The sequence below is a fragment of the Paroedura picta genome, chromosome 15 (genome assembly GCF_049243985.1).
Source record: "Paroedura picta isolate Pp20150507F chromosome 15, Ppicta_v3.0, whole genome shotgun sequence".
Lineage (NCBI taxonomy): Eukaryota > Metazoa > Chordata > Lepidosauria > Squamata > Gekkonidae > Paroedura > Paroedura picta.
Genome location: NC_135383.1, coordinates 17,306,617 through 17,331,320, shown reverse-complemented (window position 1 = coordinate 17,331,320; position 24,704 = coordinate 17,306,617). Strand labels below are relative to the sequence as shown.

Genomic DNA, 24,704 nt, shown 5'->3' with positions numbered 1-24,704 from the left:
GTTCGAACTCTCAGTCTGGGGGGGGGGGTGGTCCTGTAGATTAGTGGTCCCCAGCCTTTTTATCACTGGGACTGGTCAACGCTTGACAATTTTACTGAGGCCCGGGGGAGGTAGTTTTTGCCGAGGGACGTCAGGGGCGCCCCTGACATCCCACCACCCACTGGGGGGCGCTGCCAGCAGGAGCTGTGCAGTGTCATGTCAAGGGGGAGCCCCAGCCATGGTGGCCGCTGGAGAGCACCAAAGGTGAGCCGGCAGCAGAGTGGAAGGGCAGCCCCTGAGGCAGCAGCCAGGGAGGAGGAGCTGTGGCCTGGTACCAACTGATCCACGTCCCGGTCCCCGGACCGGGGGTTGGGGACCACTGCTGTAGATGTTAAGGGTCAATCAGCTTCAAGCAAATGCCTGGTGAAAAAACTCCCTTTTGCAGGCCCTGTGGAATGGTGGAAGTTCTGGCAATGTTACAGGCCAATGAAGGTGTATTAAACTGAGGGGCTATTCTCCAGCCACCATGCTTGCTTATCTCTAAAGATGTCCCCGTTCAGCTCCGCATCTTTGAAACAACAGCCCAGTTAAGAAGTAAAAGAAGGGAGAGCCTCGAGAACAAATAATCTTTATTCCCATAACAAGATAAAATGCACGGGAAAGGAAAAGCAAACAGTGTTGCAATATAGTAACGTAATCCTAGCAATGCTACCCTTTGGTTGTTGCCTGACTGTGGTTCGTGGGGAAATAAAGAATGAAAAGGGGGAGGGGATGTTATTCTGAAGAGTGGAGTCTGTAGGGCTGTGATCTGGGGCAGAAGAAGCTATTGGGAAGGGAGCAAAATTCAAACTGAAACCAGCTAGGAAGTTGGCGCTTCAAAATTTGTGTGTGAGTAGGGGAGGGATTCTGTGATCTTGCAGATGGCTGAGGAAAAGGGTGAAGATTTAGGAAACAAGCCGGCTACAAAGTTGGAAAATCAGGCTGGGTTGCAGAACTGGTTGCAAAGCTGGAGTCCTCCTTCCAGGAATCGGAGCAGCAGAGTTGAGGATGTGCCAGGAGGTTATTTTTATTTTTATTTTTTTTATAGTTGGATTTATGTACTGCCAGTCGCCAAAAGGTCTCATGGTGGTTCACAATAAAATATAAAATCAAAGTAAAATCACATAAAACCCCATAAATACCCCATTATTACAATAAAAAGATGGCATTCTATTTTATAACTTTCGTTCAGAGAGAGATCAGACGTTAATTCTGTAAGAGAGAGAGGAGAGAAAGACTGACCAATGGATTAGGGACCTTGGTTGGAACCCGGGCTCTGCAGGAGCTATCACAGGAGTTGGGGTAGCGAACACAGGGAACGGCACTGGAATGTCAGTGGGAGAATCGGTTACCCAGATGGTGGGCCGAACAGTAGCTTAATGACATTTCCCTGGGTCCAGGATTTAATTATCAGGGCAGGCTAAATGGAGAGGAGCCTTGTCTAGCCTGAGGGTATTTTCTAGCAAGCTTGAGCCAATCCTCTGGGGTCTGAGGGAGTTTCTGGGGGCTGAGCACAGCAGGCCTTTGATCCTTGTGCTCTTTGGAGCATTCCACTGTGGCCGGGAGAAATTCCTGTTAGTTCAGAGGCCTTGGTATCAAACCGGATTATTTCATCCAGGCTTGGCAGAGGGTATTTTGGGGGAGCATGACTATCAGGGCCCCTCCTGGGCAGCTTTGCTTGCAACAGGCTTGCTTGGCCTTTCTACTTCCATGGGGGAAGTCATCCACACATGATTCGGACACCCCTCTGCTCACTCAGGTAGGGCTATTATTTATTTTTAGATTTTTACCCCACCATTCCCCCGAGGGCCCGATGCCCTTTTGAGTGGCTCGGAGACGAAGATGAGATGTGCCTTTTTCTTGTGGCAGCCTGTTCCCGTTTGGGAATTCTGTCCAAGCACCACTTCCATGGTTTCTGTAGATACTGCCCACCCAGTTCCAAACACATTTCCATACCCACAAGGACTCCCTTCCCCGCATACGTTTTATGTGTGGGAAAACTGAATTCTGCATCTGGTCCCACATGGTGCAGCTTGTCTGTGTTCCTCAGGAGTCGCTATGCGTGTGCCGTGCAAATCCTGTGACTCAGAAGGGTTTCTAGACACTCCGCTTGGGTGTTTGGGAAGGGGGTATATTTTGGTGTGTGCCAGACACTGGTAAGGGGTGGAGTGTAAAGGCAGGACACAGCTTCTGAATGCGGGGGGGGGGGATCTCTCTGCCAGGACTCCAAGGAGGAATGACTGGAATCTGCTGTCAGAGCAGAAACCTTTGAGCTGCCAACAAACCAGATGTTTGGGGGGAGCTATGGAGAAGGAACTGGATTCCAGAGGCTCAGCAGGGCAGCTGAAGAATTTGTGATTTTTCATCGGACTTTGCTTTTCTCCAGCCTCCCCCCACACACACTGATTTCCTTGTGTATCCTTCTCTATGCTTAAGAATATCCCACAGGGTATGCGGGAATTTGTGGGAGGAGCAAGTTGGTGATTTGGGGGGGGGACCTGTGCTCAAAACCCTGGCTGTTTTTGTTTTATGACTTGTCGATAAGGGAGGCCTCATCTTGGCTAAAAGATCGAAGGGGTGGGTTTGGAGGGGGGGGGGCTTGCAAGCTTTTCAGAGAGCAGAGTTGGGACAACTGTGGGAAAAGTCAGTCAAAATAAGGAAGGCTCTGAGGTGGAACATTTTGTTGGTTTTTTTTCAAGTTTAGGGGAGAAAAGGAAGGAAAGTAGTGCATGAGTGAGAACTGGAAAAGGATGCATGATGTGGAAATGGGCAGAAATAAATTTTTCTTCCTCCCTCATTTTATTTATTATGCTTTTATCTTCCTCCTTCCTTCGAGTAGCATGCACAGTGCTCCTCTCATGCACCCTCCCCCCTCACAAGAGCTCTGACAGGTACATTAGAGAGTGGCCGCATCACCCAGCAAGCTCCAGGGCAGTGTGGACTTGAGCCTGGGCCTTTGTAGGTTTAATCATTACTGCGGCTCCTTTAACTGTGTTCTAATTGGGGTAAGTTCCAGTATATTCAGGATAGACAGAAGCAGATGTTCCTTTGCACGGTGCCTAATTTCCCTTTCCACCAGTTTAATTATGCCCTGCCTCAAGACGTGGGGATGGCTGTCAGCTTAGATTAATTGAGGCATTTAACATACGTGTGCCCTGCCTTTTCTCTCTGCAGAGGGGGCACAGTGCTTTAAAGGGGGATTAGACAGAAGCATGGAGGGGAGGTTGCCGCTAGTCCTAAGCACCAGATGGAAGCCCCTCCAGACCGAGGGGGGTGGGGGAGGAGGGATATCTCTTGCTAGGGAGCAGCATTGGGCTGCCTTTTCTTGCTGGTGGGTTATTTAGGTGGCCCCTTTTGGGGACTCAGGGCGTCCAGCTGGCTGCGCCTCAGGCCAGATACAAGGATTCTTCCACGGTTCACCCAGGACTCCTGTCTTCAGAGCAGGAATATTTGGACTGAATGACATTTTCAAGAGCAGTACCCACATGTGGGAATATGGGGTTCAGGGGGGCAAAACAAAGCAGTGGCTTGTACCCCATTTAGGCGGCAGTGTGAGCACCTTGAGAGTCAAGCCCTTTTCCTGCTGAGCTTGTGGGAGCAGAGGAGTAAGGCTGACCAGCACCGCTGAGAGCCTGTCCTGGTTCCCTGGCAGAGTAGCTCCAGGGGGAATTAATCGTCTGATTGGGGGTCTTTTTCTTTTTGCAGCAGACAGGCTCCATAGAGCAGCTCCATCTGCCTGGCCTCCTCCCTGGGGCATTGCTGTGCCCTTCCACTGTGGGTGATTATGTGAGGGTGGAATTGATCCTGCCTGGGCTGACCTTGTCTCCAGCTGAAATCGATGGTGCTGTTTTTATGGACCCAACGGCCCTTCATTGGTCTCCTGAGGCTAGTCAGGGATACAGATCCCTGCATGTCGTGCAGCCCGGCGGGATGCTGTGCACGGCATTCCCTCAGCTCCCTTTTGAGCTTCTGTGAAGGCCACCCTTGCTTCTTTAGAAAGGCTGGCACGAGAGGCTACGTTTGCCTGCCAGCCTCCCCACCGCCACCCCATCCACTTGACGTAGATTTTCCAGGGCCTGGTGGCAGGGAGTGACTCTGAAGTCCTCGTGTCCCTTTCCAAACACTGCTTGTCCTGCCATCAACTCTGCTTTCTGGGCATTTGCTCAGTGTGGGAATTCAGTTTTGGAAGATCTCTCCCACTGTGTTTTGGTCTCATCCTCGTGCTCAGAAACTAGCGGCAGATTCCTTGCCAAGAGAATGCCCAGTTCATATCTTCTCCCTGACTCTTTCCTAAGTACGGCTTGGTTACTCTTAATTTAACACCCTGCTGGGTCAGACTCGTGGTCTGTCTAGTCCAGCATACTGTTTCGCGCAGGGGTCAAACACGGCACAGAGGCTGATGTCGTCCCCTGATGCCATCTCCAGAGGGTAATTCCCTTTACTCACCGTAGCTAGTAGCCATTGATGTGCCCCCTTCTCCATGAATCTGTCTACCCCCCCCTTTTAAAGCCGTCTGTGCTCCTGGCATCCTTGGGGTTTCCAGTCGGAAAGCAACCAGCTGGAGAGAAGAATCAAGACCGGTCAGCAAAAGGAATGGGACCTGCTGGTCACTTTGAATTGAGTGATTGGGAGGGAAGGGGGTCTCCAGAGTGGGGCACATCATTACACACAACCTGCCCCCTGCAGGGCAAAGACCAAATGGTCCTCTTTCATCCCACCTGGGCCATCCCTGGTGATTCTGTGTGGGGTGTTGCCCTTTGTAGATGGGCCCTGGCTGAAGAAAGCACAGTCTGTGTCTCTCTTCCCTGACTCCAGACCTTCCCTGGAGACTGCCCTGAGGGCCTGTTTGTGGGGGGAATCCAGAACAGGGGAAGGAAGTAGCAGGCTGTCCTTTGGCACGGATCCTGTCAAGCCGTTTCCTCTCAGCAGCAACGTCTTTAGTCCAGAATGTGACACAAACAGGAAAGCTTGGCAGGGAGTCTTTGGACTTGATTGCCTTTGGGAGATATTTGGGAAGCAGGCATGTTGCAAATGGGCGGCCTCCCTTTCTTTCCTCGTCTCGCCCTGCCCTCCTCTCTCTGCTGCCCAGGCCTTGGAATTGCTTAAGGTAAGGAGGATCAGGAAGAGATGGCCAGTCAGCGAGGACCGGATGGAAGGGAGCAGGAAACTGGGAAGGAGCCAAATGCCTGAGGGCAGAGGGGTGTGTGATTGGCTTCTCTTCTGCGAAGGGTCATGACCCTTGTGCTCTTGCCTCTTGGTCTTTCCCTCCTGACTCTCAGCCACTCTGGTAGAAGTGGGTGAATCAAGGAAGCTTTTACACTAGCCTTTCTCAAGACATTCTTCAGGTTTTGAGAAACCCCAGAAGTGGCGCAATCCATGCAGAATACGGTTGGGAAGCAGAGCTGTGGACACGCCCACCTGGGGCCCTTCGCCTTCCTGCCACCTTCAGGCCCATCATTAACTATTGAGGGTGACTGGGTCCACGTGATCATATACGGCCATATCACCCGATAAATGTTTAACCAATTAAAAAAAACATAAAAATTAACTCACCCATTCGAGAAACACTTCCAGGGCCATCAAGCAACCCTGGTTGAGAAAGCCGTGAGTCCCAAAGCGCTTGGGTCTATGCACAAGGTGTGTGTGTGGGGAAATCCATTTCTGTTCCCAGTTGCAGCAGTTCTGTGAGAGCCAGTTTGGTGTAGTGGTTAGGAGTGCGGACTTCTAATCTGGCATGCCGGGTTCAATTCTGCGCTCCCCCACAAGCAGCCAGCTGGGTGACCTTGGGCTCGCCACGGCACTGATAAAACTGTTCTGACCGGGCAGTGATATCAGGGCTCTCTCAGCCTCACTTACCTCACAGATTGTCTGTTTTGGGGAGAGGAAAGAGAAGGTGAATGTAAGCCGCTTTGAGCTTCCTTCGGGTAGGGAAAAGCGGCATATAAGAACCAACTCTTCTTCTTGTTTGTGACAGGCAACTGTCTGCCCCACAGGTGAGCTAATATCCCCAGTGCAACTTTGGCTAGTCTGGGGTCTGAACCGAGGTCTGCTAATCGTCATCCAACATGCTGTCTCCTATCCCACGGTGGCAAAGAGTCTTGATCCTGAGGCATCGGGGGGGGGGGGCAGAATACAGAATACAAAAGGGACGGTTTTTATGGTGCGTTAAATTAAAAACTTGTAGACCTCATCACCCCTCATGTGTGATGTGGCTAACAATGTGATTGTAGCGTGTCTCTGAAATACGGGAGGGGCGGATCACAATCACAAAAGGAGTATAAAAATAGCTAGATCAGTCAGTAGAAAAGAACTGCCTGGCAAATCCCTACTGACAGTACCATAGCTTCCAATCAGCTTTAATTTTTAAAAGCTCTTTGAATGGTGCTGCCTTGGTGTAATCTAGGCAGGGCGGGGGCCCTGTGTACTTCTTGAAAAACAGGTAGCACCTCATCTCACCAGGTGATATGAAGGAATAGGGAGCATCGAGTGATAATGATATCACGTTTCCTAGCAACCCTCACCTGATAATAGGTGGGTCACTGCATTATACACCAATTGAAGGTCCTGGAATGCCTTCCGGGACAGCCCTGCATAGTGTGTGACTGTAGTCTAGTGCTGAGGCTACAAAATGGATCAGTGCCAGGTTGGTGGAGTCCATAAGGGGAGGGAAGTGATGAACCAAATGCAGATGATGGGAGAAGTGCATGTGTGTTGGCACCATGTAGCTGGGCTTAATAGCTTGAGTTAGCTAAAGCTTGCTCCTGTTCTCTCTGTGGCTGTGATTCATTGTAGCCCAGACTGCATGTGTGAAGCTGCAGAATTCATTCTACTGTGTGTGTCTGGGGGTGGGTGGGCTTGTTGATCTTGCGGGTCCTCCCAGTTTCTCTGATTCTTTAGAAAGCTGTGTTCCTGTGTGCCATACAAGAAACCCATGGCAAATTGTGAGGTGTGTCTTCCGCTCCCTTCACTGCCCTGCGGAGCATTTCTAGGGCTCAGATTTATCTGCTGCCATTTCTATCCAGTAGGTGGCAGTAGCATATAGCAGGTTTCTCTGGATCAGTGACACTTGCAGGAGAAAAATGCTAACAGGAGGAGACCAGTAGCATCTTAAAGACTAATCCCTCCCCACAAACTTTGTCAGAGCTAACTTTTGAAATGTTTGTTGATAAATGGCAATTTAGATATAGTGGGTACTTTAGAAACCTGGCAGACTGGAGAAAATGCATGGCCTTCCTTCCTTCCTTCCTTCCTTCCTTCCTTCCTTCCTTCCTTCCTTCCTTCCTTCCTTCCTTCCTTCCTTCCTTCCTTCCTTCCTTCCTTCCTTCCTTCCTTCCTTCCTTGTTTCCTTGTTTCCTTGTTTCCTTGTTTCCTTGTTTCCTTCCTTGTTTCCTTCCTTGTTTCCTTCCTTGTTTCCTTCCTTGTTTCCTTCCTTGCTTCCTTGCTTCCTTGCTTCCTTGCTTCCTTCCTTGTTTCCTTGCTTCCTTGCTTCCTTGCTTCCTTGCTTCCACTATTCTGGACATTGCTCCTTCCTTCCTTCCTTCCTTCCTTCCTTCCTTCCTTCCTTCCTTCCTTCCTTCCTTCCTTCCTTCCTTCCTTCCTTCCATTCCATTCCATTCCATTCCATTCCATTCCATTCCATTCCATTCCATTCCATTCCAATGCCGCCCTCCCTTAAGGCTCAGAGCATAATCTAGCAGACCCATGGTTTGTCAGATCCATTGTATGAGTTCAAGGGAGGAGGTTCGGGGGCCTAGTAGATGCTGTTTAGTGTCAATCGACCTCAACCAAATGCCTGGTGGAGAAGCTTCGCTGGAAACCAACTAGAAATGGGACAGGGAGGAGTTGTTGAGAGTTGTGCTGTATTGGAAGTGGGCATAGAGTAGAATAAGTAGGAAAACATCAGAAGAATACTGCCCCCCCCCCAAAAAAAAAGAACTGGTATGAGCAGAGATACTGGGGTCTAAGGCAGCCTTTCTCAATTTTTTTACTGTTGAGAAACCCGTGAAGTGGTGCATTTGTGCAGAATATGGTTGGGAAGCTTATCTGTGTACACGCCTACCTGCCACCCCTTTCCACCCTAGGCCTATCATTGGCCATGGGGGGGGGGGTGAGTGCTTCAATATGACCATTTATGGTAAAATCGCCAGATGAATGTTAACAAATTTTTAAAATATATTACAAATTAATTAACTTCCACCCATTCAAGAAATCCTCCCAGAGCCGTCAAGGAACCCCAATGTTTCATGAAACTCTGGTTGAGAAAGCCTGGCCTAAGAGTTCCATAATAGTCTATGGGTGTGGGCTGAGTACTGTCACCCTCCTGATCTAAACTATGAGGCAGATTTCAGGACAGAGCAGGAGGTGGGGTGTGAGATGACTAAAGTGGAAAATGTAATACTGGATGACTTCAACTACTATCATATTGACAGGGCAAATGGGTGTTCAAACTAGAGAGCCAGTTTGGTGTAGTGGTTAGGAATGTGGACTTCTAATCTGGCATGCCGGGTTCGATTCTGCACTCCCCCACATGCAGCCAGCTGGGTGACCTTGAGCTTGCCACGGCACTCATAAAGCTCTTCTGACTGAGCAGTAAGATCAGGGCTCTCTCAACCTCACCCACCTCACAGGGTGTCTGTTGTGGGGAGAGGAAAGAGAAGTAAGCCGCTTTGAGCCTCCTTCAGATAGAAAAAAGTGGCATATAAGAACCAACTCTTCTTCTTCGAAAACCTGAAAAAAACAAAAAGGTTGGCAAAAACAAATTTGCTGTTTATAAAGCCAATACATACATAAAAACTAAATAAAACAATTTTACGTGAACATTTTAGGTTATGGAAAACAAGTCTGTAAGAGAGTACTCCCTGGATATGGTCTAATGAGACATTCACAGTTATTTGTGTAAGATTCAAATAGTTTTTATGACTTTTTTTTTTTACATAGGAATATATGTGATGTATCAGACCACTGACAGGGACTATACGTTGGAATGTGTTTGGTCTTCCTGTTGATAAGAGGAGAGTTTAACATGTTCTGTTTATATTTGTGACACTTTTTTGTACATACATTAAATGATGTATCGATTCTATAAACAGGAAGCTTGTTTCTCATACATGTCCTTTTCCCCTTGACTTTTTATTTTCAAAAGGGGAAAGTTTACCAAAAAGGAATTCAAAAAGGAGACTCAAGAGAGTCAAAGCCCAAGAGGTCCAGATAGAATACACCCTTCAGGTTTAGAAAGCTGCTACCCAGGATGCTGGGTTAATGGCCCAAGTCAAGGAAGCAATGAAAGATAAAAGGGCTTTGTTTAACAAATGGAAGTTTTTCCCAGAGGAGGTCAACAGAAAGAAGCAGAGGTTCGGGCAAAACCAATGTTAGACAACAATTAAGCCATTGGTTTTGACAACAATTAAGCAAAACGAACATACCAGGAATAGGTTGCTAAAAACATTAAGACCAACAGAAAGCATTGGATGGCATCCAGACTAAAATCTTTCCAGTGACCAGGATGGAATTTTCCTGCCTCCCCCATCCCATTGCAGACCACTGATCTTTCTAAAGTGCTGCCTTGGGGGGAATGGCTAGGGGCCCCTGAGGAATGGCATGGGGGGGTGTCTACAGGAGGAAGGGGGACTCAGTGGAAATGGTCAACTTAGTCTGGATCTGACCCATTTCTTCAAAAAGGCCAGGGAGGCAGTTAATCCACTGGATGCCAAAGGAATGAAAGAAGGAAGACGGGGACAATGGTAGAAAAACTGACTTCTTTCATCTGTGCATCTGAAGAAATGCCTGATTGAAAGCTTATGCCTGAATACCTTTTGTTGGTCTTTTCGCTGCAGCTGGATTCCTGTTTCTGTTTTCTACAGCCAACTAATACAGCTGTGGTAGTGGGAATTGCCCACGAGTCACAGTTGACCTATGGTGACCCCATAGAGTTTTCAAGGCAGGAGTCGAACAGAAGGGCCTGCCTCTACATAGCAACCCTGGTCTTTCCTGGCTGGTCTCCTGGCCAGTTACTAACCTGGGCTGATCCTGCTTAGCTTCCAAGAAGTGATGAGATTGGGCCAACCTGGGCCATCCTTCTCTAGGATTTTACATCTGCCGTCCACATTCTGTTATCCTTTCATGCGGATAAGCTGTGCGTTTTGAGTCAGGAGACAATTCAAATTATTTCTGATCTAACCTGTTTAGACGTTTCTTTATGAAGACAGATTTGGATTTAATTTGCAAAACTGAAACGGACTCAAAACCAGAACTGAGAGTAGGGGCTGCAGACATGAGAGCAGCCTTGCATCATGCTTAGTTCCTGCCCCGTTTTCCGACTGGCAAAATCTCTTTAAGATTGCATGCAGGGTGAAAGCTGCTCCTCTCCTGCAGCAGCAGATGGCCTGGCCTTTGCTATAGGGATTCTGCGGGGACTGAGTCCTTCCAAGACCTAAGTCCTTCCTCTATACTCACCCCCATCTGTCATAACGGCAGGCATTTCTCCACTGTTCTGCCCTCCTTTCCTTAAACAGACACTCCTCAGTATTCCAGTTGTCCTATTGTTTGAGGTGTTTCCCTTGCACCAGCCTTAGTTTGTTTGTAGAGGGCAAACATTTCTGGGACCCATAACGATCACAGCTCTTTCTTCATGATATAAAGGTAAAGGTATCCCCTGTGCAAGCACCGGGTCATGTCTGACCCTTAGGGTGACGCCCTCCAGCGTTTTCATGGCAGACTCAATACGGGGTGGTTTGCCAGTGCCTTCCCCAGTCATTACCGTTTACCCCCCAGCAGGCTGGGTACTCATTTTACCGACCTCGGAAGGATGGAAGGCTGAGTTAACCTTGAACCGGCTGCTGGGATCGAACTCCCAACCTCATGGGCAGACAGCTTCAGACAGCATGTCGCTGCCTTACCACTCTGTGCCACAAGAGGCTCTTTCTTCATGATATATTACGATGCAGAAAACGTACCTTGGTTTGAGGCAGCCATCCCTAGCATTTAATCCCTCGCTGCACTTGAAGCACAGAAACATCATCATTACATTAAATATATATATATATATATATATATATATATATATATATATATATATATATATATATATATATATATATATATATATATATATATATATATATATATATATATATATATATAATTTGTTATTTATAATCCGCCTTTCTTCCTGACGCTCAGGACAGGGTGCATAGCGTTGAGTCCATGCAATCAACCAAATGGCACATCCAGTAATTAATGCAATATGATTAAGAAGAATAAGAATTGGTCTTTATATCCCACATTTTTCTGTATCAGGAGACACAAAGTGACATACAATCCCCTTCCCTTCCTCTCTCCACAACAGGCACCCTGTGTGGTAGGTGAGGCTGAGAGAGCTCTGATGGAAACTGCTTTGCAAGAACAGCTCTAACAAGACTGTGACCAGCCCAAGGCCACCCAGCTGGCTGCATGTGGAGGAGCAGGGAATCAAACCCGGCTCACCAGATTAGAAGCTTCTGCTCTTAACCGCTACACCAAGCTGGCAGAAATGTGAAACTAAACAAAGATGAAACAAAGCCCTGTTTTTATGACATTTTAAACAGTGTAGACATCACATAGTAGGATAACAAATAACAGTGAAAATTTAGTATGCACAGTGGTATAAGACAGAGACCTTTTCCTTTCTTAAAATCTTTCTGAACCATTCTGTTGTAGCATGGCCGTCTTCCATCGTAAAATTCCCCCTTCATAATTAAGTTCTTTGTGATTTGCAGGAGAGTGGGAGTTTTCCTGACCTCATCAGTCAAGCCTGCCCACAAAGTGGGACTGCAACACAGAATGGGCGCTTCTCCAACTAGGTCCTGAAAATAGCTGAGCTGCGACATTCTGAACCGATGCAAATTTCTGTGTTGACTTCAAGGGGAGACCTGCATAGAGTACATGACAGTAGTCTAGTCTCAGTGTCATAGTGCCATGGATCCTGGTAGCCACATCAGCCAGACAAACCGAATTGGAGAATCACATTTTCTGTAGCTGCAGTACTAGAGCATCCAGCATGACCCCTAGAGCCAGTTTGGTGTAGTGGTTAGGAGTGCGGACTTTTAATCTGGCATGCCAGGTTCGATTCTGCACTCCCCCACATGCAGCCAGCTAGGTGACCTTGGGCTCTCCATGGCACTGATAAAACTGCTCTGACCCAGCAGTGATATCAGGGCTCTCTCAGCCTCACCCACCTCACAGGGTGCCTGTTGTGGGGAGAGGAAAGGGAAGGGTATTGGAAGCCACTTTGAGCCTCCTTCAGGTAGAGAAAAGCGGCATATAAGAACCAGCTCTTCTTTTTCTTCTTCTTCTTCTTCGCTAAGTCAGGAAGCGTCAGTTGAGCCCCATCAGAGGTGAGAAGCACACTGCCTTTCAAGACCTCTGCCTTATTGACCGGCCTTATCTCTGTCTTATAAGGATGTGGTTGGTTCACTTCTAGCCATTTAACCACAGCAGACGGGCAGGGATTCAGGACCTCTGCTACAGGGCTAGTCAATCTGGATCAGGAGATACAGAGCCAGGTGTTGTCAGCATATTCCCCTCAACCCCAAAGCTATGAATGATTTGGCCCTAAGGGCTTTAGGTAGAGATTGAATAGCACAAACAGATAGGATCTCTGGTAGTCACACCTCGAATCTGTACATCCTATGATATCGCCTTCTGCCTCCGGACGTTTCAACAAGTTCACTGGTACTGTACCAAAGGGTGCAGGTAAATCCAGAAGGAGTAACAAAGAGGCGTGGCCTTTCTCTGTGTTCAGAGGGAAGTCATCAGCCAAAGCTACCAAGGCTGTCTCTGTCCCATAACCCGACCTGAAGCCAGAACAAAAAGATGAGCTACCCAGAAAGATCTGAATTGGTCCACCACTGCGCTGTCAGTCACCATGCCTAGAGAGGGCAGGTTAGAGCCTGGGCATTAATTGGACATCTCTGTAGGGGTGGCTTTTTTAAATAGTGGATAGATGGGTGATTCCCCTCAAGTGTCCCCTCAAGATGCAAGTAAGAAATTAGGGCGTAAAATCGAAAACTAGGATGAAGAAGGCAAGATGGTTAACGATTAATACAGGTAGTTTGTGATATGTGCACACAAAGTTAGAATCAGGCCCACAAAACAGTGTTTGAGAGCCAGCATGGTATAGTGGTTGAGTATTGGAATCGTATGTAGGAGGCCCAGGTTCGAATCCCTGATTGTGCCATGAATGTTCACTGGGTGACCGTGGGCCAGTCACACTCTCTCAGCCCTAACCTATCTCACAGGATTGTTGTGAGGGTAAAGTGGAGGAAAGGAGAAAGACGTAGGTAGCTTTGGGTCGCCGTTGGGGAGAAAGATGTGGTATAAATGAATTAAATAATAAGTTAGTAAAAACCGTGCCAGTTTTTGAATAAGTAATTTAAAAAATGCCAGTTTTTGAATTTGTGGATGTAATGTTTTGGATTTTGACCACCACAGAGGATTGTATCTATAACAACCACCCTCCCCAATACTGCCTGAAGAGGTCTCTTAAAATATAGACACTGGTCATACTACAAAGGCTTTCTTTATTTAGAGATAATTTGTGAAGCTTGTAGTCTTCTGTGTTGAAGATGGCATTGGTTCGTTTTAATGTACATTTTGTATTTTTGGAAATTGTACACCGTGTCTTCTGAGAAGCCAGAATTGCCTAAGGAATGCAGAATATAGATTAAAGAAAGGAAATGTAGCCGTCTCCTCTGGTTTTCTTGAGGGAGGCCGAGAGTTCCACGTTTGTTTGGTTCAGCAGATGAGCCGACACCCAGTCAAGGGCAGGCCTGGCGTAGAGGGAGCGTGTGGCATGACTTGTTTGCATGCGCAAGGCGTCTCGATCACGCGGAGGTTCTGTAAGCGCCATGCCCTCTGCCCCTGTGGCCCTTTCCTAATCTGGTTCTGTCATGGCGGAGATGAACTTGAAGCGCTTTAGGCGTCTCCGATGGCAGGAACGTGGGATTCGATTCGGGAGGTGGCTTCTTACCTGGACGGATGAAGCTTATGGAGGGGAGAGAGAGAAAGCGGGCCTCGTCTTGGTCGGGAAGACTGAGCCCTTGAACGGTTTGCTTCCTCCCAATCCCCAGCCCCTCCGGCCCCTCAGTGCTGGCAGCCTTCCTCAGCTCCCTGCCTATTTATAGTGCTTCTGTCAGCTGCAGCAGAACTGAGGCATTCCCTGCCAAGGGAAATGTGACTTTACGCAGGCCCGTTGCAGAGACGGAAGGGTGTGTGTGTGTGTGTGTGTGTGACTGAAGCAAGCAGGAGTCAGAGAGGGGTAGCTCCAGTTTGGCTCAAAGGAAAGACCAAGTCAAATAGGGTTGGGTGGGCAAAAGTTGTGCAGGCTTTACAGCTGGCTTGGAGCTGTATTGCAATTAAATCTTGAATCTCGGGGCTGCACGAGGAAGGGTTAAGCACAGGTAAAGAGATACGCTAGGTAAAGAGGAATGCTTACAAGCACCACGCTTGCCCTTCGTTTCTGGAACTTGCAAGCAGACAGCTTCTAGATATGGAGGTTCCATTTGTCAGAGCTCATAGTTATCGCTATTTAAAAAAGCTTCAGAATCAGACTCCAGTCTCATGCCTTTGGTGTCTGTCACTTGCCCTCAGTATCCCCATCCAAGAGATCTCAAGCATAGAACTGTGGATCTATGTGTCACTCGGCCCCAGGATTTGAGCAGGGCTCACCACTGCCAAGTTTTAGGGTATGGCCAAGAATGGAAAGTGGGAGGTGTGCTTGCCCTCCATGATGTGGGGCGCTGGCCGTGTTGCCCACTGATGCTACCACTCTTTTGGCCCCAGTGAGACCAGCTCCTCAGCCTGTGCTGTGATGCCTTTTGCAATGTAATCTTCCCAATTCAAGCGGGAGAAAAGTCCTTGATTTTTATTCCCATTGGTAGCTAGAGAAATGGTGATATATTCAGCACATATCTTTATTCTGGCATCTTCAGTTCAATGAGTTTGAGTTGGAATACGTTGCACGTAGTCTACCCCTTTGCTTGAGGACTGAACGTCGTACGACCTCAGCAAATTCTTCCACTGTGCTTTGCTCGATGTGTTGGTGTGGAATAGTGCCCCTCCCAAGAGCATCTTCCTCTTTCCCAGGTAGCAGGGTGCCAACAAAGCGCTCTCTTTCCTCCAGCGACTGGAGGGTGCAAACAAACCGAGAGCCCCACATTGTAAGGAACCAGAGGGCGACAACTGCGAAGCGCCGAAGGGTACTCAGCAGGAGCCTATGAAATTAGAGCATGCCATCCTGTTGCGGCCACTGACTTGCATGGTAGGAGGACTTAGAATCATAGAGTTGGAAGGGACCTCCAGGGTCATCTAGAGCAGGGGTAGTCAACCTGTGGTCCTCCAGATGTTCATGGACTACAATTCCCATGAGCCCCTGCCAGCATGGGAATTGTAGTCCGTGAACATCCGGAGGACCATAGGTTGACTACCCCTGATCTAGAGTTCAACCACACACTCCTTGCAGAATGCAGGAAACTCACAGCTACCTGCCCACCCACCATGACTCCAATTCCATGCCCAGAATCCTGGCCTGGAAGAAATTAGCCTCCTGATCCCAAAGTGGCAATCGGCATTTCCCTGGTCATGCAAGAAAGGGCCACAAGAGTCAAGCTCAGACACAATCCCTCCTGCCCACCCACTTGCAACCTCCCTAAGTTCAGACTTCCCCTGCTGGAGTGTGCTCGGGAGTCTACTTTTGCAGTGTGCAATTTGCGCACCAGTTTATTTGTCCATTTAATCCCAGACTGTGTTTTTGGGAACTGCTAGTCCCTCTCTCAGCTCACGATCGCACAAGCGTCGTGCCCCGTCCGCTTGCTGTTCGGTCCTGCTCCCGGGACCACGGAGCTGCCTTTGCTCAAGGCAGCGCCAAGCCGAACGGCCGACACGGCGCGTGGTTTCCTGCAGTGCAGGAGCCCGAAGGATTCCGCTGCCAGACGCACACATCACTTCCTCTTTCTGGTCTGTGATGAGGCTTTCCCTCTCCTTCCTTTTTTATAACGGGCGAATCTGGCTCTCTTCCTCCCCCCCCCTCCCACTGTAAAAGCCCTCCTTGTTCCAGGCTGAGACCTGGGGGCAGCTGGGCAGCCGCAGAGTGCCCCCCCCTGCCCCTCTGTTTCACATTCTTGGCTATTTTTAGGCTGACTGTATCAGCTCAGCTGTCCCTCTGCCGCTGGCCCTTGAGCAGGGAAGTGGCACTTAGGTTACCTATCGCGTTTCTCTCTCTCTTTCCATCGGAAGCCTTGCTGAAGCGCTCCTCTGCCGAGTCTCCCCGGCGGGGCTCTGGCCTCCCCCCGGACCTCGGTAAGGTGGAAAACCTTCCAGGTAACATGCCCGCTCTAATGGTGGCAAAGTGGGTCTTTTTGGGTTGGGGGCGGACTGGGGGGAGGGAATGTGCGCTTTGGCTTCCTGAAGCAGCTGGGAGCAGGCCAGCGTTGTTAACCTCACCCTGTTTGGAGTCGCTTCCGCGGCAGGGAGCTGTCAGTTTTTGTGGCTGCAAAAGGCTTGATTCCACCCCACCCCTGTCTACGAAACCCTGGGCAACTCTCGAGGGGTGTGTGTTTGTGTGTGTGTGTGTGTGTGTGAAAACCCCCACTGTCTCCTGTGGCTGGCTCCGTTGCCCTCTACGCTGTTTGGGGAGTGTGATTGTTGGGTGGGGGGGAAGGAGCTAACCACTTTGGGAAATGCTAACTTCAGTTTGTTTAACTTCTAGCAGAAACTCTAAACGGAGCGTGTGTGTCAGGTAGAGCTTTGGGGAAAGGCCTGCTTAGAGGCTTTTTGAGGCTGGCGTGCTAATTACTAAGTGGTTTGGGGAAGGGCGGGGTAGTTTTGGACTTTCTCTGCGCCCATGAGTGGCTTTTGCTGCCAGGTTATCCCATCTTGCTAGGGAGAGACTCCAGTGAGTTCCTGCCGTATGCCTAAGGGACTGCCTCTCTGCCTACAGCGCTCAAAGAGCCTTGCGCTCTACCCCTTCCAACCTCCTGGTGGTCCCTGGCCCCAAGGAAACCCGCTTGACCTCAACCAGGGCCTGAGCTTTCTCCATCCTGGTCCCCATCTGGTGGAACGAGCTCCCAGAGGAGATCAGGGCCCTGACGGAACTCCCACAATTCCACCGGGCCTGCAAAAGGGAGTTCCCCCGCCAGGCATTGGGCTGAGGTTGATCCGAACCACCGCTTCCCACCGGCCCCCCGCAAGCCTCCCACCACGCACCCCCGCCTCCCACCGTGCCCACCCCAAGCATCCCTCCGACAATCATTACAGACCCGCCCAAACCACTGGGCCTCAGTACGAGCTAATCAACGTTCCTAGTATTCTCCTGTCCTACAATGTTTATTACTATCTTGTTGTCATTGTTATTGTTGTTACCACATCACTATAAACTGAGTTCATCGTGCTGCTCCCGTTTTATGCAAACCGCCCTGAGGCTTCGGGGAGGGCGGTATATAAATAAAATAAACAATAAGCAATAACCCTTCCTGGCAGAGAATACAGGTGCTGGCTCCCACACTGATATCTCATGAGCGATGGGCGTGTGGAGTGTTTTGCGGCCTGAGGATTTCCTGTTTCATTGAAAGCAACGTTTCTCGACCTCACGACCGTTGAAAATGAGCGGGCAGGACCTGGTGAGGCTTCGGAAGCCAGGGGTTGGGCAGAGAAGGACTCGGGGCAGCCAGGATGCGGGGGCTTCAGGGCTTTGGGGGAGCCACCAGAGTCGAAGGGGCCTGGCACTTGCGGAGTCCAAAAGCCAGGCTCTGTAAGAGGATAGGTGCCTCTTGTCCCTGAGCCTTGGTCTAGTGGCTGGGGGTGATCACCAAAGGCTATGGAGGAGCGGCTGCTTTGGCATCATGGGGGCCGTCCTCCCTCTCTGTCTCTGTCTCTCTGTCTCTCTGTCTCTCTCTCTCTCTCTCTCTCTGTCTCTGTCTCTCTGTCTCTCTCTCTCTGTCTCTGTCTCTCTGTCTCTGTCTCTCTCTCTCTCTCTCTCTCTCTCTGTCTCTCTCTGTCTCTCTCTCTCTCTCTGTCTCTCTGTCTCTCTCTCTCTGTCTCTCTCTCTGTCTCTCTCTCTGTTTCTCTCTCTGTGTCTCTCTCTGTCTCTCTCTCTCTCTGTCTCTCTGTCTCTCTGTCTCTCTCTCTCTCTCTCTCTCTCTCTCTCTCTCTCTCTCTCTCTGTCTCTCTCTGTCTCTCTCTCTCTCTGCAAGAGGCTTCAGCGATGGCATCTGACTCAGAGTCAGCCCCTCAGAATAACTGCTGAGCAAAGGGCTCTGTCTGTCTGGGATGAGGCACAAGGGAAGGCATGCCGTGCGGCCAAGATAGGGACACGTCCCCCCCCCCCCCCCCCCCGCGGTCCCTGCTATCTTGCAGAGAAGAAAGGGCCGCACCCCCTGCGGCTGCAGCCTGTAATCGACAAGACCCAAGCCGGGCTTATTTGCCAGAGCGTTGCCCCATTCCCTGTGCCAGATGCCATTAGCGCACTCCCTTTGCAAGGGGGCAGGGTTGGCGTTTCTCCCCTGCACCGGAAAGGACTCGGCTCTGGAGAAAGCCAACCTGGGCGTTCTCAGCAAACGCTTGATTTTGGATTAGGCCCCCGTGCCTTAGTTGCGTGCCGTTGGGCCTAGCCTTTCCTGGTTCAGCCCTTTCATGTCCAGAGCGGGAAACGGGGTGGCCCCTTCTTCTTGAGAGTGCTTCCTGAAATCTACTCTTTCCCAGGGTACATTTTGATTCCACCCCACCCCTGACCCAGTCAGTGGGACCCTGGTCACTTTTTAAGAAGCACGTGGCTATTTATGGCACCCTGTGGCTGCCGATGACCGCCAGCAATGTGGCAGAACTGCTTTCCCTTTTGTCCTTCGGAAACCTGCCACCTGTCCCTCGTCTTGAGCAGGGGCCATTGTTTTGACCACCGGCAAAGGGATGATTGTGCTCTGTCTACTGGCTCTGTCCGCCAGCCGTGTCTAATCTGAGGTGTGACTGTGAAGCTCTCTGCTGTGCCAGGCACACTTCTGGGTTTCGTCACAACCCCCTTCCCGCTTTCATGCAAAATTCCTTCCCCTGTCTCTGTCTTCTCCAAGTTTGCCAATGTGAACCAGTTACGCTGTTTGACTGGTCCAGGGACCCAAGTGCTGGGTTGCCTCTGTGTTTGGGGACGGAGGTGACCCATGTTTTGCTTCCCCCCCTCTTTTGAAGTTCGGTGTACCCACACTTAGGAGGGGCAAGCCACGTAATCCTTTCCTCTCTGTTTTGCTCTCCACCCCAAAACTCCTGTTAGACTGGTAAGGGAAATCGCAAAGGCCCAGCAGTCGTATTCTGTTCCATCTAGGGCGGGCTTTCTCAGCGAAACCCTGGGGGTTCCTTATTTTATTTTATTTTATTTTATTTTATTTTATTTTATTTTATTTTATTTTATTTTATTTTATTTTATTTTATTTTATTTTATTTTATTTTATTTTATTTTATTTTATTTTATTTTATTTTATTTTATTTTATTTTATTTTATTTTATTTTATGCTTTATGACCATGGAAGGGTTTCCCAAATTGGGGATGGGGTTAGTTAATTTTTCATATATTTTAAAAATGTGATAAATGTTTATTGAGTGATATAAACGTTTATTGGGTGATATCAACCTGCCCCCCTCCCAAAATGGCCAATGATGGGCCTGGAGGGGGGGAGGGGAGGAGCTATGGGTGGGCGTGTCCACAGCTCTGCTTCCCAACCGTGTTCTGCATGATTGTGCAACTTCTGGGGGATTCTCAAAGCCTGAAGAATGTTTCAGGGAGAATGGTGGCAAGGGAAGACATCTGGGGGGTGGGGGTGGGCGGGTGGGACGGGACGTGTTAAAGGGGTCGCTGGGAAACAAGGACAGACTGTTTCCACAATTAGCACGGTGCTGGCTGCTACTCTCCCTGGGGCCTGCTGAAATTACCACCCAGCAGCCCCTGGCAGCCTCCCACACAGGGCCTGTGAAAGGAGAACTGCTGGGCTAGAGGCACGTTAGAGGTGGAGGGGGGGCTGCAGGCTTTCGAGGGGAGTTGTGTTTCTCCAATGTCGATCCCCTGGCTCTGTGGCTTGCTTTCTGTGGCTCACAGTTGCCTCTTTCCCACCCCGGTTTTGGGTCCTTGGATGGTCCCTCCAGGGGCTGCCAATCTGGAACTGGGGGGTGGGGCTGGCCTTGCGAAGGCTCCTTTTCTGCTGCACTCTGACGTTTTCTCCCCTTTCTCTCCCCCCCCCCCCCCCAGTCAGGGTTGCAGGCTTCCACCTCCACACAGCGGCGGCCATGGCCTTTTCATCGCGGTTTGCATTCTGGGAGCAAAAGGGAAGTCTTTCTCTGCTGTTGTGGTTGCCACTTCTGGTCCCCCCACCCCCCACACACCTGAGCACTTGGCAGTTTTTGCCTTCATGACGGCAGCATGTCAAAGATGAGTGGGACTGTGTGTGTGTGGGGTCTTGAGTTTTGCCCGGTGCTGACAGTGGAGGACGGTGGCTCCCCTAGGTCGCAGGTCACACCGGCAGTCCAGTGGAGGGCAGTGCTAGAGAGACCCTTCTGGCTTGTGTCTAGAGCAGGGGGAAGCTGTCTCCCCCGTCTTCTCCCAGAAGCCCCAAATGCTGGGCTGAGCCACCCGGAAGCCACCCCCTCAGGACCCTTTGCATGGCATCCGTTTGGAATAACCTGCCTGCAGAATAACTTTTTTACTAACCCCACTGTCTTTCAGAGCAGCTGAGCCGGCCTGAGCTCTGTTACTGCACAGCCTGGGTTTGAGTGACTTCTGATAGGGCTCTCTTGGTAAGGCAGCCTGGGGGACATTTTGCGGGAGGGGGGGGGGGGAGCTGTATGTGGCTTTGAGGAGCAGTCGGTGTGCTGAGACCTGTGGAGACGCTGAAGCCCAGCTGTGCAGGAACAAGGAGTGTGTGTTTTTTTGCTCTTCCCCCCCCCCCCCCAGCACAACCTACCCTTAGATGGCTTCGAGCGGCCTGCGAGCTGAGAAGTCAAGTTTCTGGAAATGTTAATGGCAAGGGAGAAAAATGTTTTCCCCTGGGAAAAAAATTGAAATACTTCTTTTAACAGCCCCAAATACATAATGTATAACTTCATTAGCATACAAATTCGTCCTCTCTGGCACACTATGGGATTTAAGAAGTATAAATGCCTTAATTTTCTGCAGGCTAATCTGTGAGTAGGCTCGATGCTTAAGAGAGAGAGAGTCCTGCCAACTGTTGCGTTTCCTGCTCCCTCAGTGCACACAGCTTAGTAGGAAAGGCAGCCATGGAAAGATATAAGATGAAAATAGAAACCAACTTTTCTAGGGTTAGGGCTATTTGGATACTGAGTCCCGTTTTGTAAAATGGAGCAGATTGTTCAGGGATGGCCTCGGCCTCTGTGCCCTCTTGCTGGCTGTCCAGAGGAGCCGGTTGGCTGCTGTGTGAGACAAGAGGCTGGACTAGATGAGCCATTGCTCTCTGCCAGCAGGCCTCTTCTTAGTATCATAGAATCTTAGAGTTGGAAGGGGCCAGACAGGCCATCTAGTCCAACCCCCTGCTCAACGCAGGATCAGCCCTAAGCATCCTAAAGCATCCAAGAAAAGTGTGTATCCAACCTTTGCTTGAAGACTGCCAGTGAGGGGGAGCTCACCACCTCCTTAGGCAGCCTATTCCACTGGTGAACTACTCTGACTGTGAATTTTTTTCCCCTGATATCTAGCCTATATCGTTGTACTTGTAGTTTAAACCCATTACTGCTTGTCCTTTCCTCTGCAGCCAATGGGAACAGCATCCTGCCCTCCTCCAAATGACAACCTTTCAAATACTTAAAGAGGGCTATTCTTATGTCTTTAGCTCTCCAGTAAATGTACTGTCGTCATACACATAGTAGCATATTAATTGTGGAGGAAATTGGGGGCCCAAATCTATGATTACTGTGTGTGAAAATTATCCAGTCACCAGTGTCATAGGTACAGCCTCCTGCTCCGGGTGTGACTGAGGGAGACCTTCCAATTTCTTAGCTATATGCTAAAAGGTAAAGGTAAAGGCATCCCCTGTGCAAGCACCGGGTCATGTCTGACCCTTGGGGTGACGCCCTCTAGTGTTTTCATGGCAGACTCAATACAGGATGGTTTGCCAGTGCCTTCCCCAGTCATTACCGTTTACCCACCAGCAAGCTGGGTACTCATTTTACCGACCTCGGAAGGATGGAAGGCTGAGTCGACCTTGAGCCGGCTGCTGGGATCGAACTCCCAGCCTCATGGGCAGAGCTTTCAGACTGCATGTCTGCTGCCTTACCACTCTGCACCACAAGAGGCTCTTTATGCTATATGCTAGGCCAGAATTTTCCAACAATGGTACCAAGGCACCATGTGGCTCTACAAAAGCCCCTCGATAGTACTGTGGCATGGCTTTCCCCCAAAATAGCTGATGGGGAGAGCCTTCCAAAACTGTGAAAGAACAAAAGTTTTTAAAAATCTACCCTTATTTGGGCAGTTTCACCCACCCCCTCTGATAGTGGCCAATGATGGGCCTGGAGAGGGTGGGAAGGGGAGGGCCTCTGGCCATTTAAACCTTGTCCATCCAAGGCTCTTCTCACTTCCAGGAAGCATTGCGGGGAGGCGTGACCAGCTGACATCGTACCTTGAAGCCTGAAAAATATTTTAGTGGTACCTCTATGATCAAAGAGCCTCTTGTGGCGCAGAGTGGTAAGGCAGCCGCCTGAAAGCTTTGCCCATGAGGCTGGGAGTTCAATCCCAGCAGCCGGCTCAAGGTTGACTCAGCCTTCCATCCTTCGAGGTCGGTCAAATGAGTACCCAGCTTGCTGGGGGGTAAACGGTAATGACTGGGGAAGGCACTGGCAAACCACCCCGTATTGAGTCTGCCATGAAAACGCTGGAGGGCGTCACCCCAAGGGTCAGACATGACTCGGTGCTTGCACAGGGGATACCTTTACCTTTACTATGATCAAAAGGTTGAAAAAGGCTGACCCTGGGACCATGTCGGAAGCAGGTGGCGCTATTCCAACTGTAGGGTTTCAGAGCACATGCCACCACCACCACCATGCATCTACATAAAAATAGAATAAAAATTTTAAAGCAAGGTGCCAAGATGGGTGCCTGCCAACCCATGCACTCATGTAGTCCTTAAAACTGGGCAAGCCAGTAGCCTTTTGCCCCCTGGCCTTGTCTGCTTCTCACTACTTAATGGCACCCTTCCGTGAAGGGTGTGGTTTTGCACAAGCTACGTTGTGTGAAGCGGAGCCTATGGAAATATTCCTGGCCTCAGTCTCCATAATTTTCCATAACCATTTTTCTGTGAGCAAATCTCTGGGCAAACAGTGTCTCTCAGTGAGGTGGCAAGTTAAGCATCCGTTCAGTTTTGTTAGCAGAGTCACAAATATTCATCGTAGGAGGGAGGCAGTGGAGCCTGATAAAGCTGCTTTTTTCCTTCCTTCAACAAACATTGAAATGGCTGGGGATGTCGGGCCCAGGTCAACCTTAATGCAAGCCCCACTGTTCCTCTGTCCCCCTTTCAGGCCTTCTGTGTGTCATTCGCATTAAAGGGAACCCCTCTCCCCTGTCCCTCGGTGTTTATGACAACTGCCACGTGCTGGGGAAGGAGCTCAGGCCTGCTTGCAACGTGCTAGCAGAAAAGTGTGGTGTGCATGTGTGTTTTGCCATGCCATGTCCTCAGGCTGAATACTTCCTCCTTCTCTGTTGGGCTTCCTTAGGTCAAGGATGAAGACAAACCTTTAGCTGTGAAAAAAAACGAGAAAGAGCAGGAGGCTGTAAGTGTTTTGAGCACAGCATGCGTGTTTGAGTTAATCTCAAGGTTATGACCTTTGTAGCCCTTCAAGCCTGGGGACCACGTATGCCGGGCTTTCCCAACCGGGGTTTCGTGAAACCCTGGGGTCTCTTGATGGCCCTGGAAGGGTTTCCTGAATGGGTGGGAGTTCATTATTTTAATATGGTTTTTAACAAGGGCATGTACATAGTTATGCTTCCCAACCATATTCTGCACGATTGCGCCACTTCTGGGTTTTCTCAAAACCTGAAGAATGTTTCAGCAATTTCTCAACAGTAAACAAGTTGAGAAAGGCTGACATATCTGAAGGGCAGTCTCCTCCCAATGATTCCCATGAACCAGCTACAATCTTCAAGTTGCCACCTGCTGGCTCTTCCCACATTCACAGTGACCCACCTGGCGTGAACCAGGCCTTTCCCATCACAGCCCCCATTCTGTGGAACGAGTTTCCTGAAGAAGTATGCTCTCCCTTCCCCCAGCGGTCTTCAGAAGGAGTCTCAAGGCTTGTTTGTTTGCTAGGGCTTTTGGCAGGGGAGGAAATATTTGGGTTTTTACATTTAATGTTAATTAGTAACCTTATCTGTAAACCATCTTGAGCCAAGAGGGAAAGGTGGGGCACCCTGTTTTAATAAATAAAATTAATAAATATGACCGCCTCTAACCAGATCCGTGTGTGTTCTAGACCGTGTGTGTACAGACACCGAGGCTGGCCTTCAAATCCCACCTCCTGGGCTTTGATCTTCCCTAAAAAGGCAACCTGCAAGCCTCACAGCTGCTAGTGCATAACGGCAGAAGCTGCTGAACTAAACTTCCAGAGGCCAGAGCTTCAGTGCCTTGGGTCACTCCCCTCTTTCTCAAAATAAGAACAAACATGCCCGT

The 24,704-nt window shown here is 49.6% G+C and overlaps 1 protein-coding gene across 13 annotated transcripts in view; it reads left to right on the top strand.

Moving 5' to 3' along the window:
• Positions 1-24,704, top strand: part of MYO18A (myosin XVIIIA) — a 144,978-nt gene that overhangs the window by 24,321 nt on the left and 95,953 nt on the right. For 2 of the 13 annotated variants that reach the window (XM_077312274.1, XM_077312273.1), the window contains exon 3: positions 23,752-23,808. The exons of 9 other annotated variants lie outside the window; for them this stretch is intronic. In XM_077312274.1, the coding sequence (XP_077168389.1) occupies positions 23,752-23,808 (57 nt within the window). Of the gene's footprint in view, positions 1-16,117; positions 16,372-20,278; positions 20,357-23,751; positions 23,809-24,704 lie in introns of those variants that run through there. 2 more of the 13 variants (XM_077312279.1, XM_077312282.1) reach the window with 2 other exon arrangements.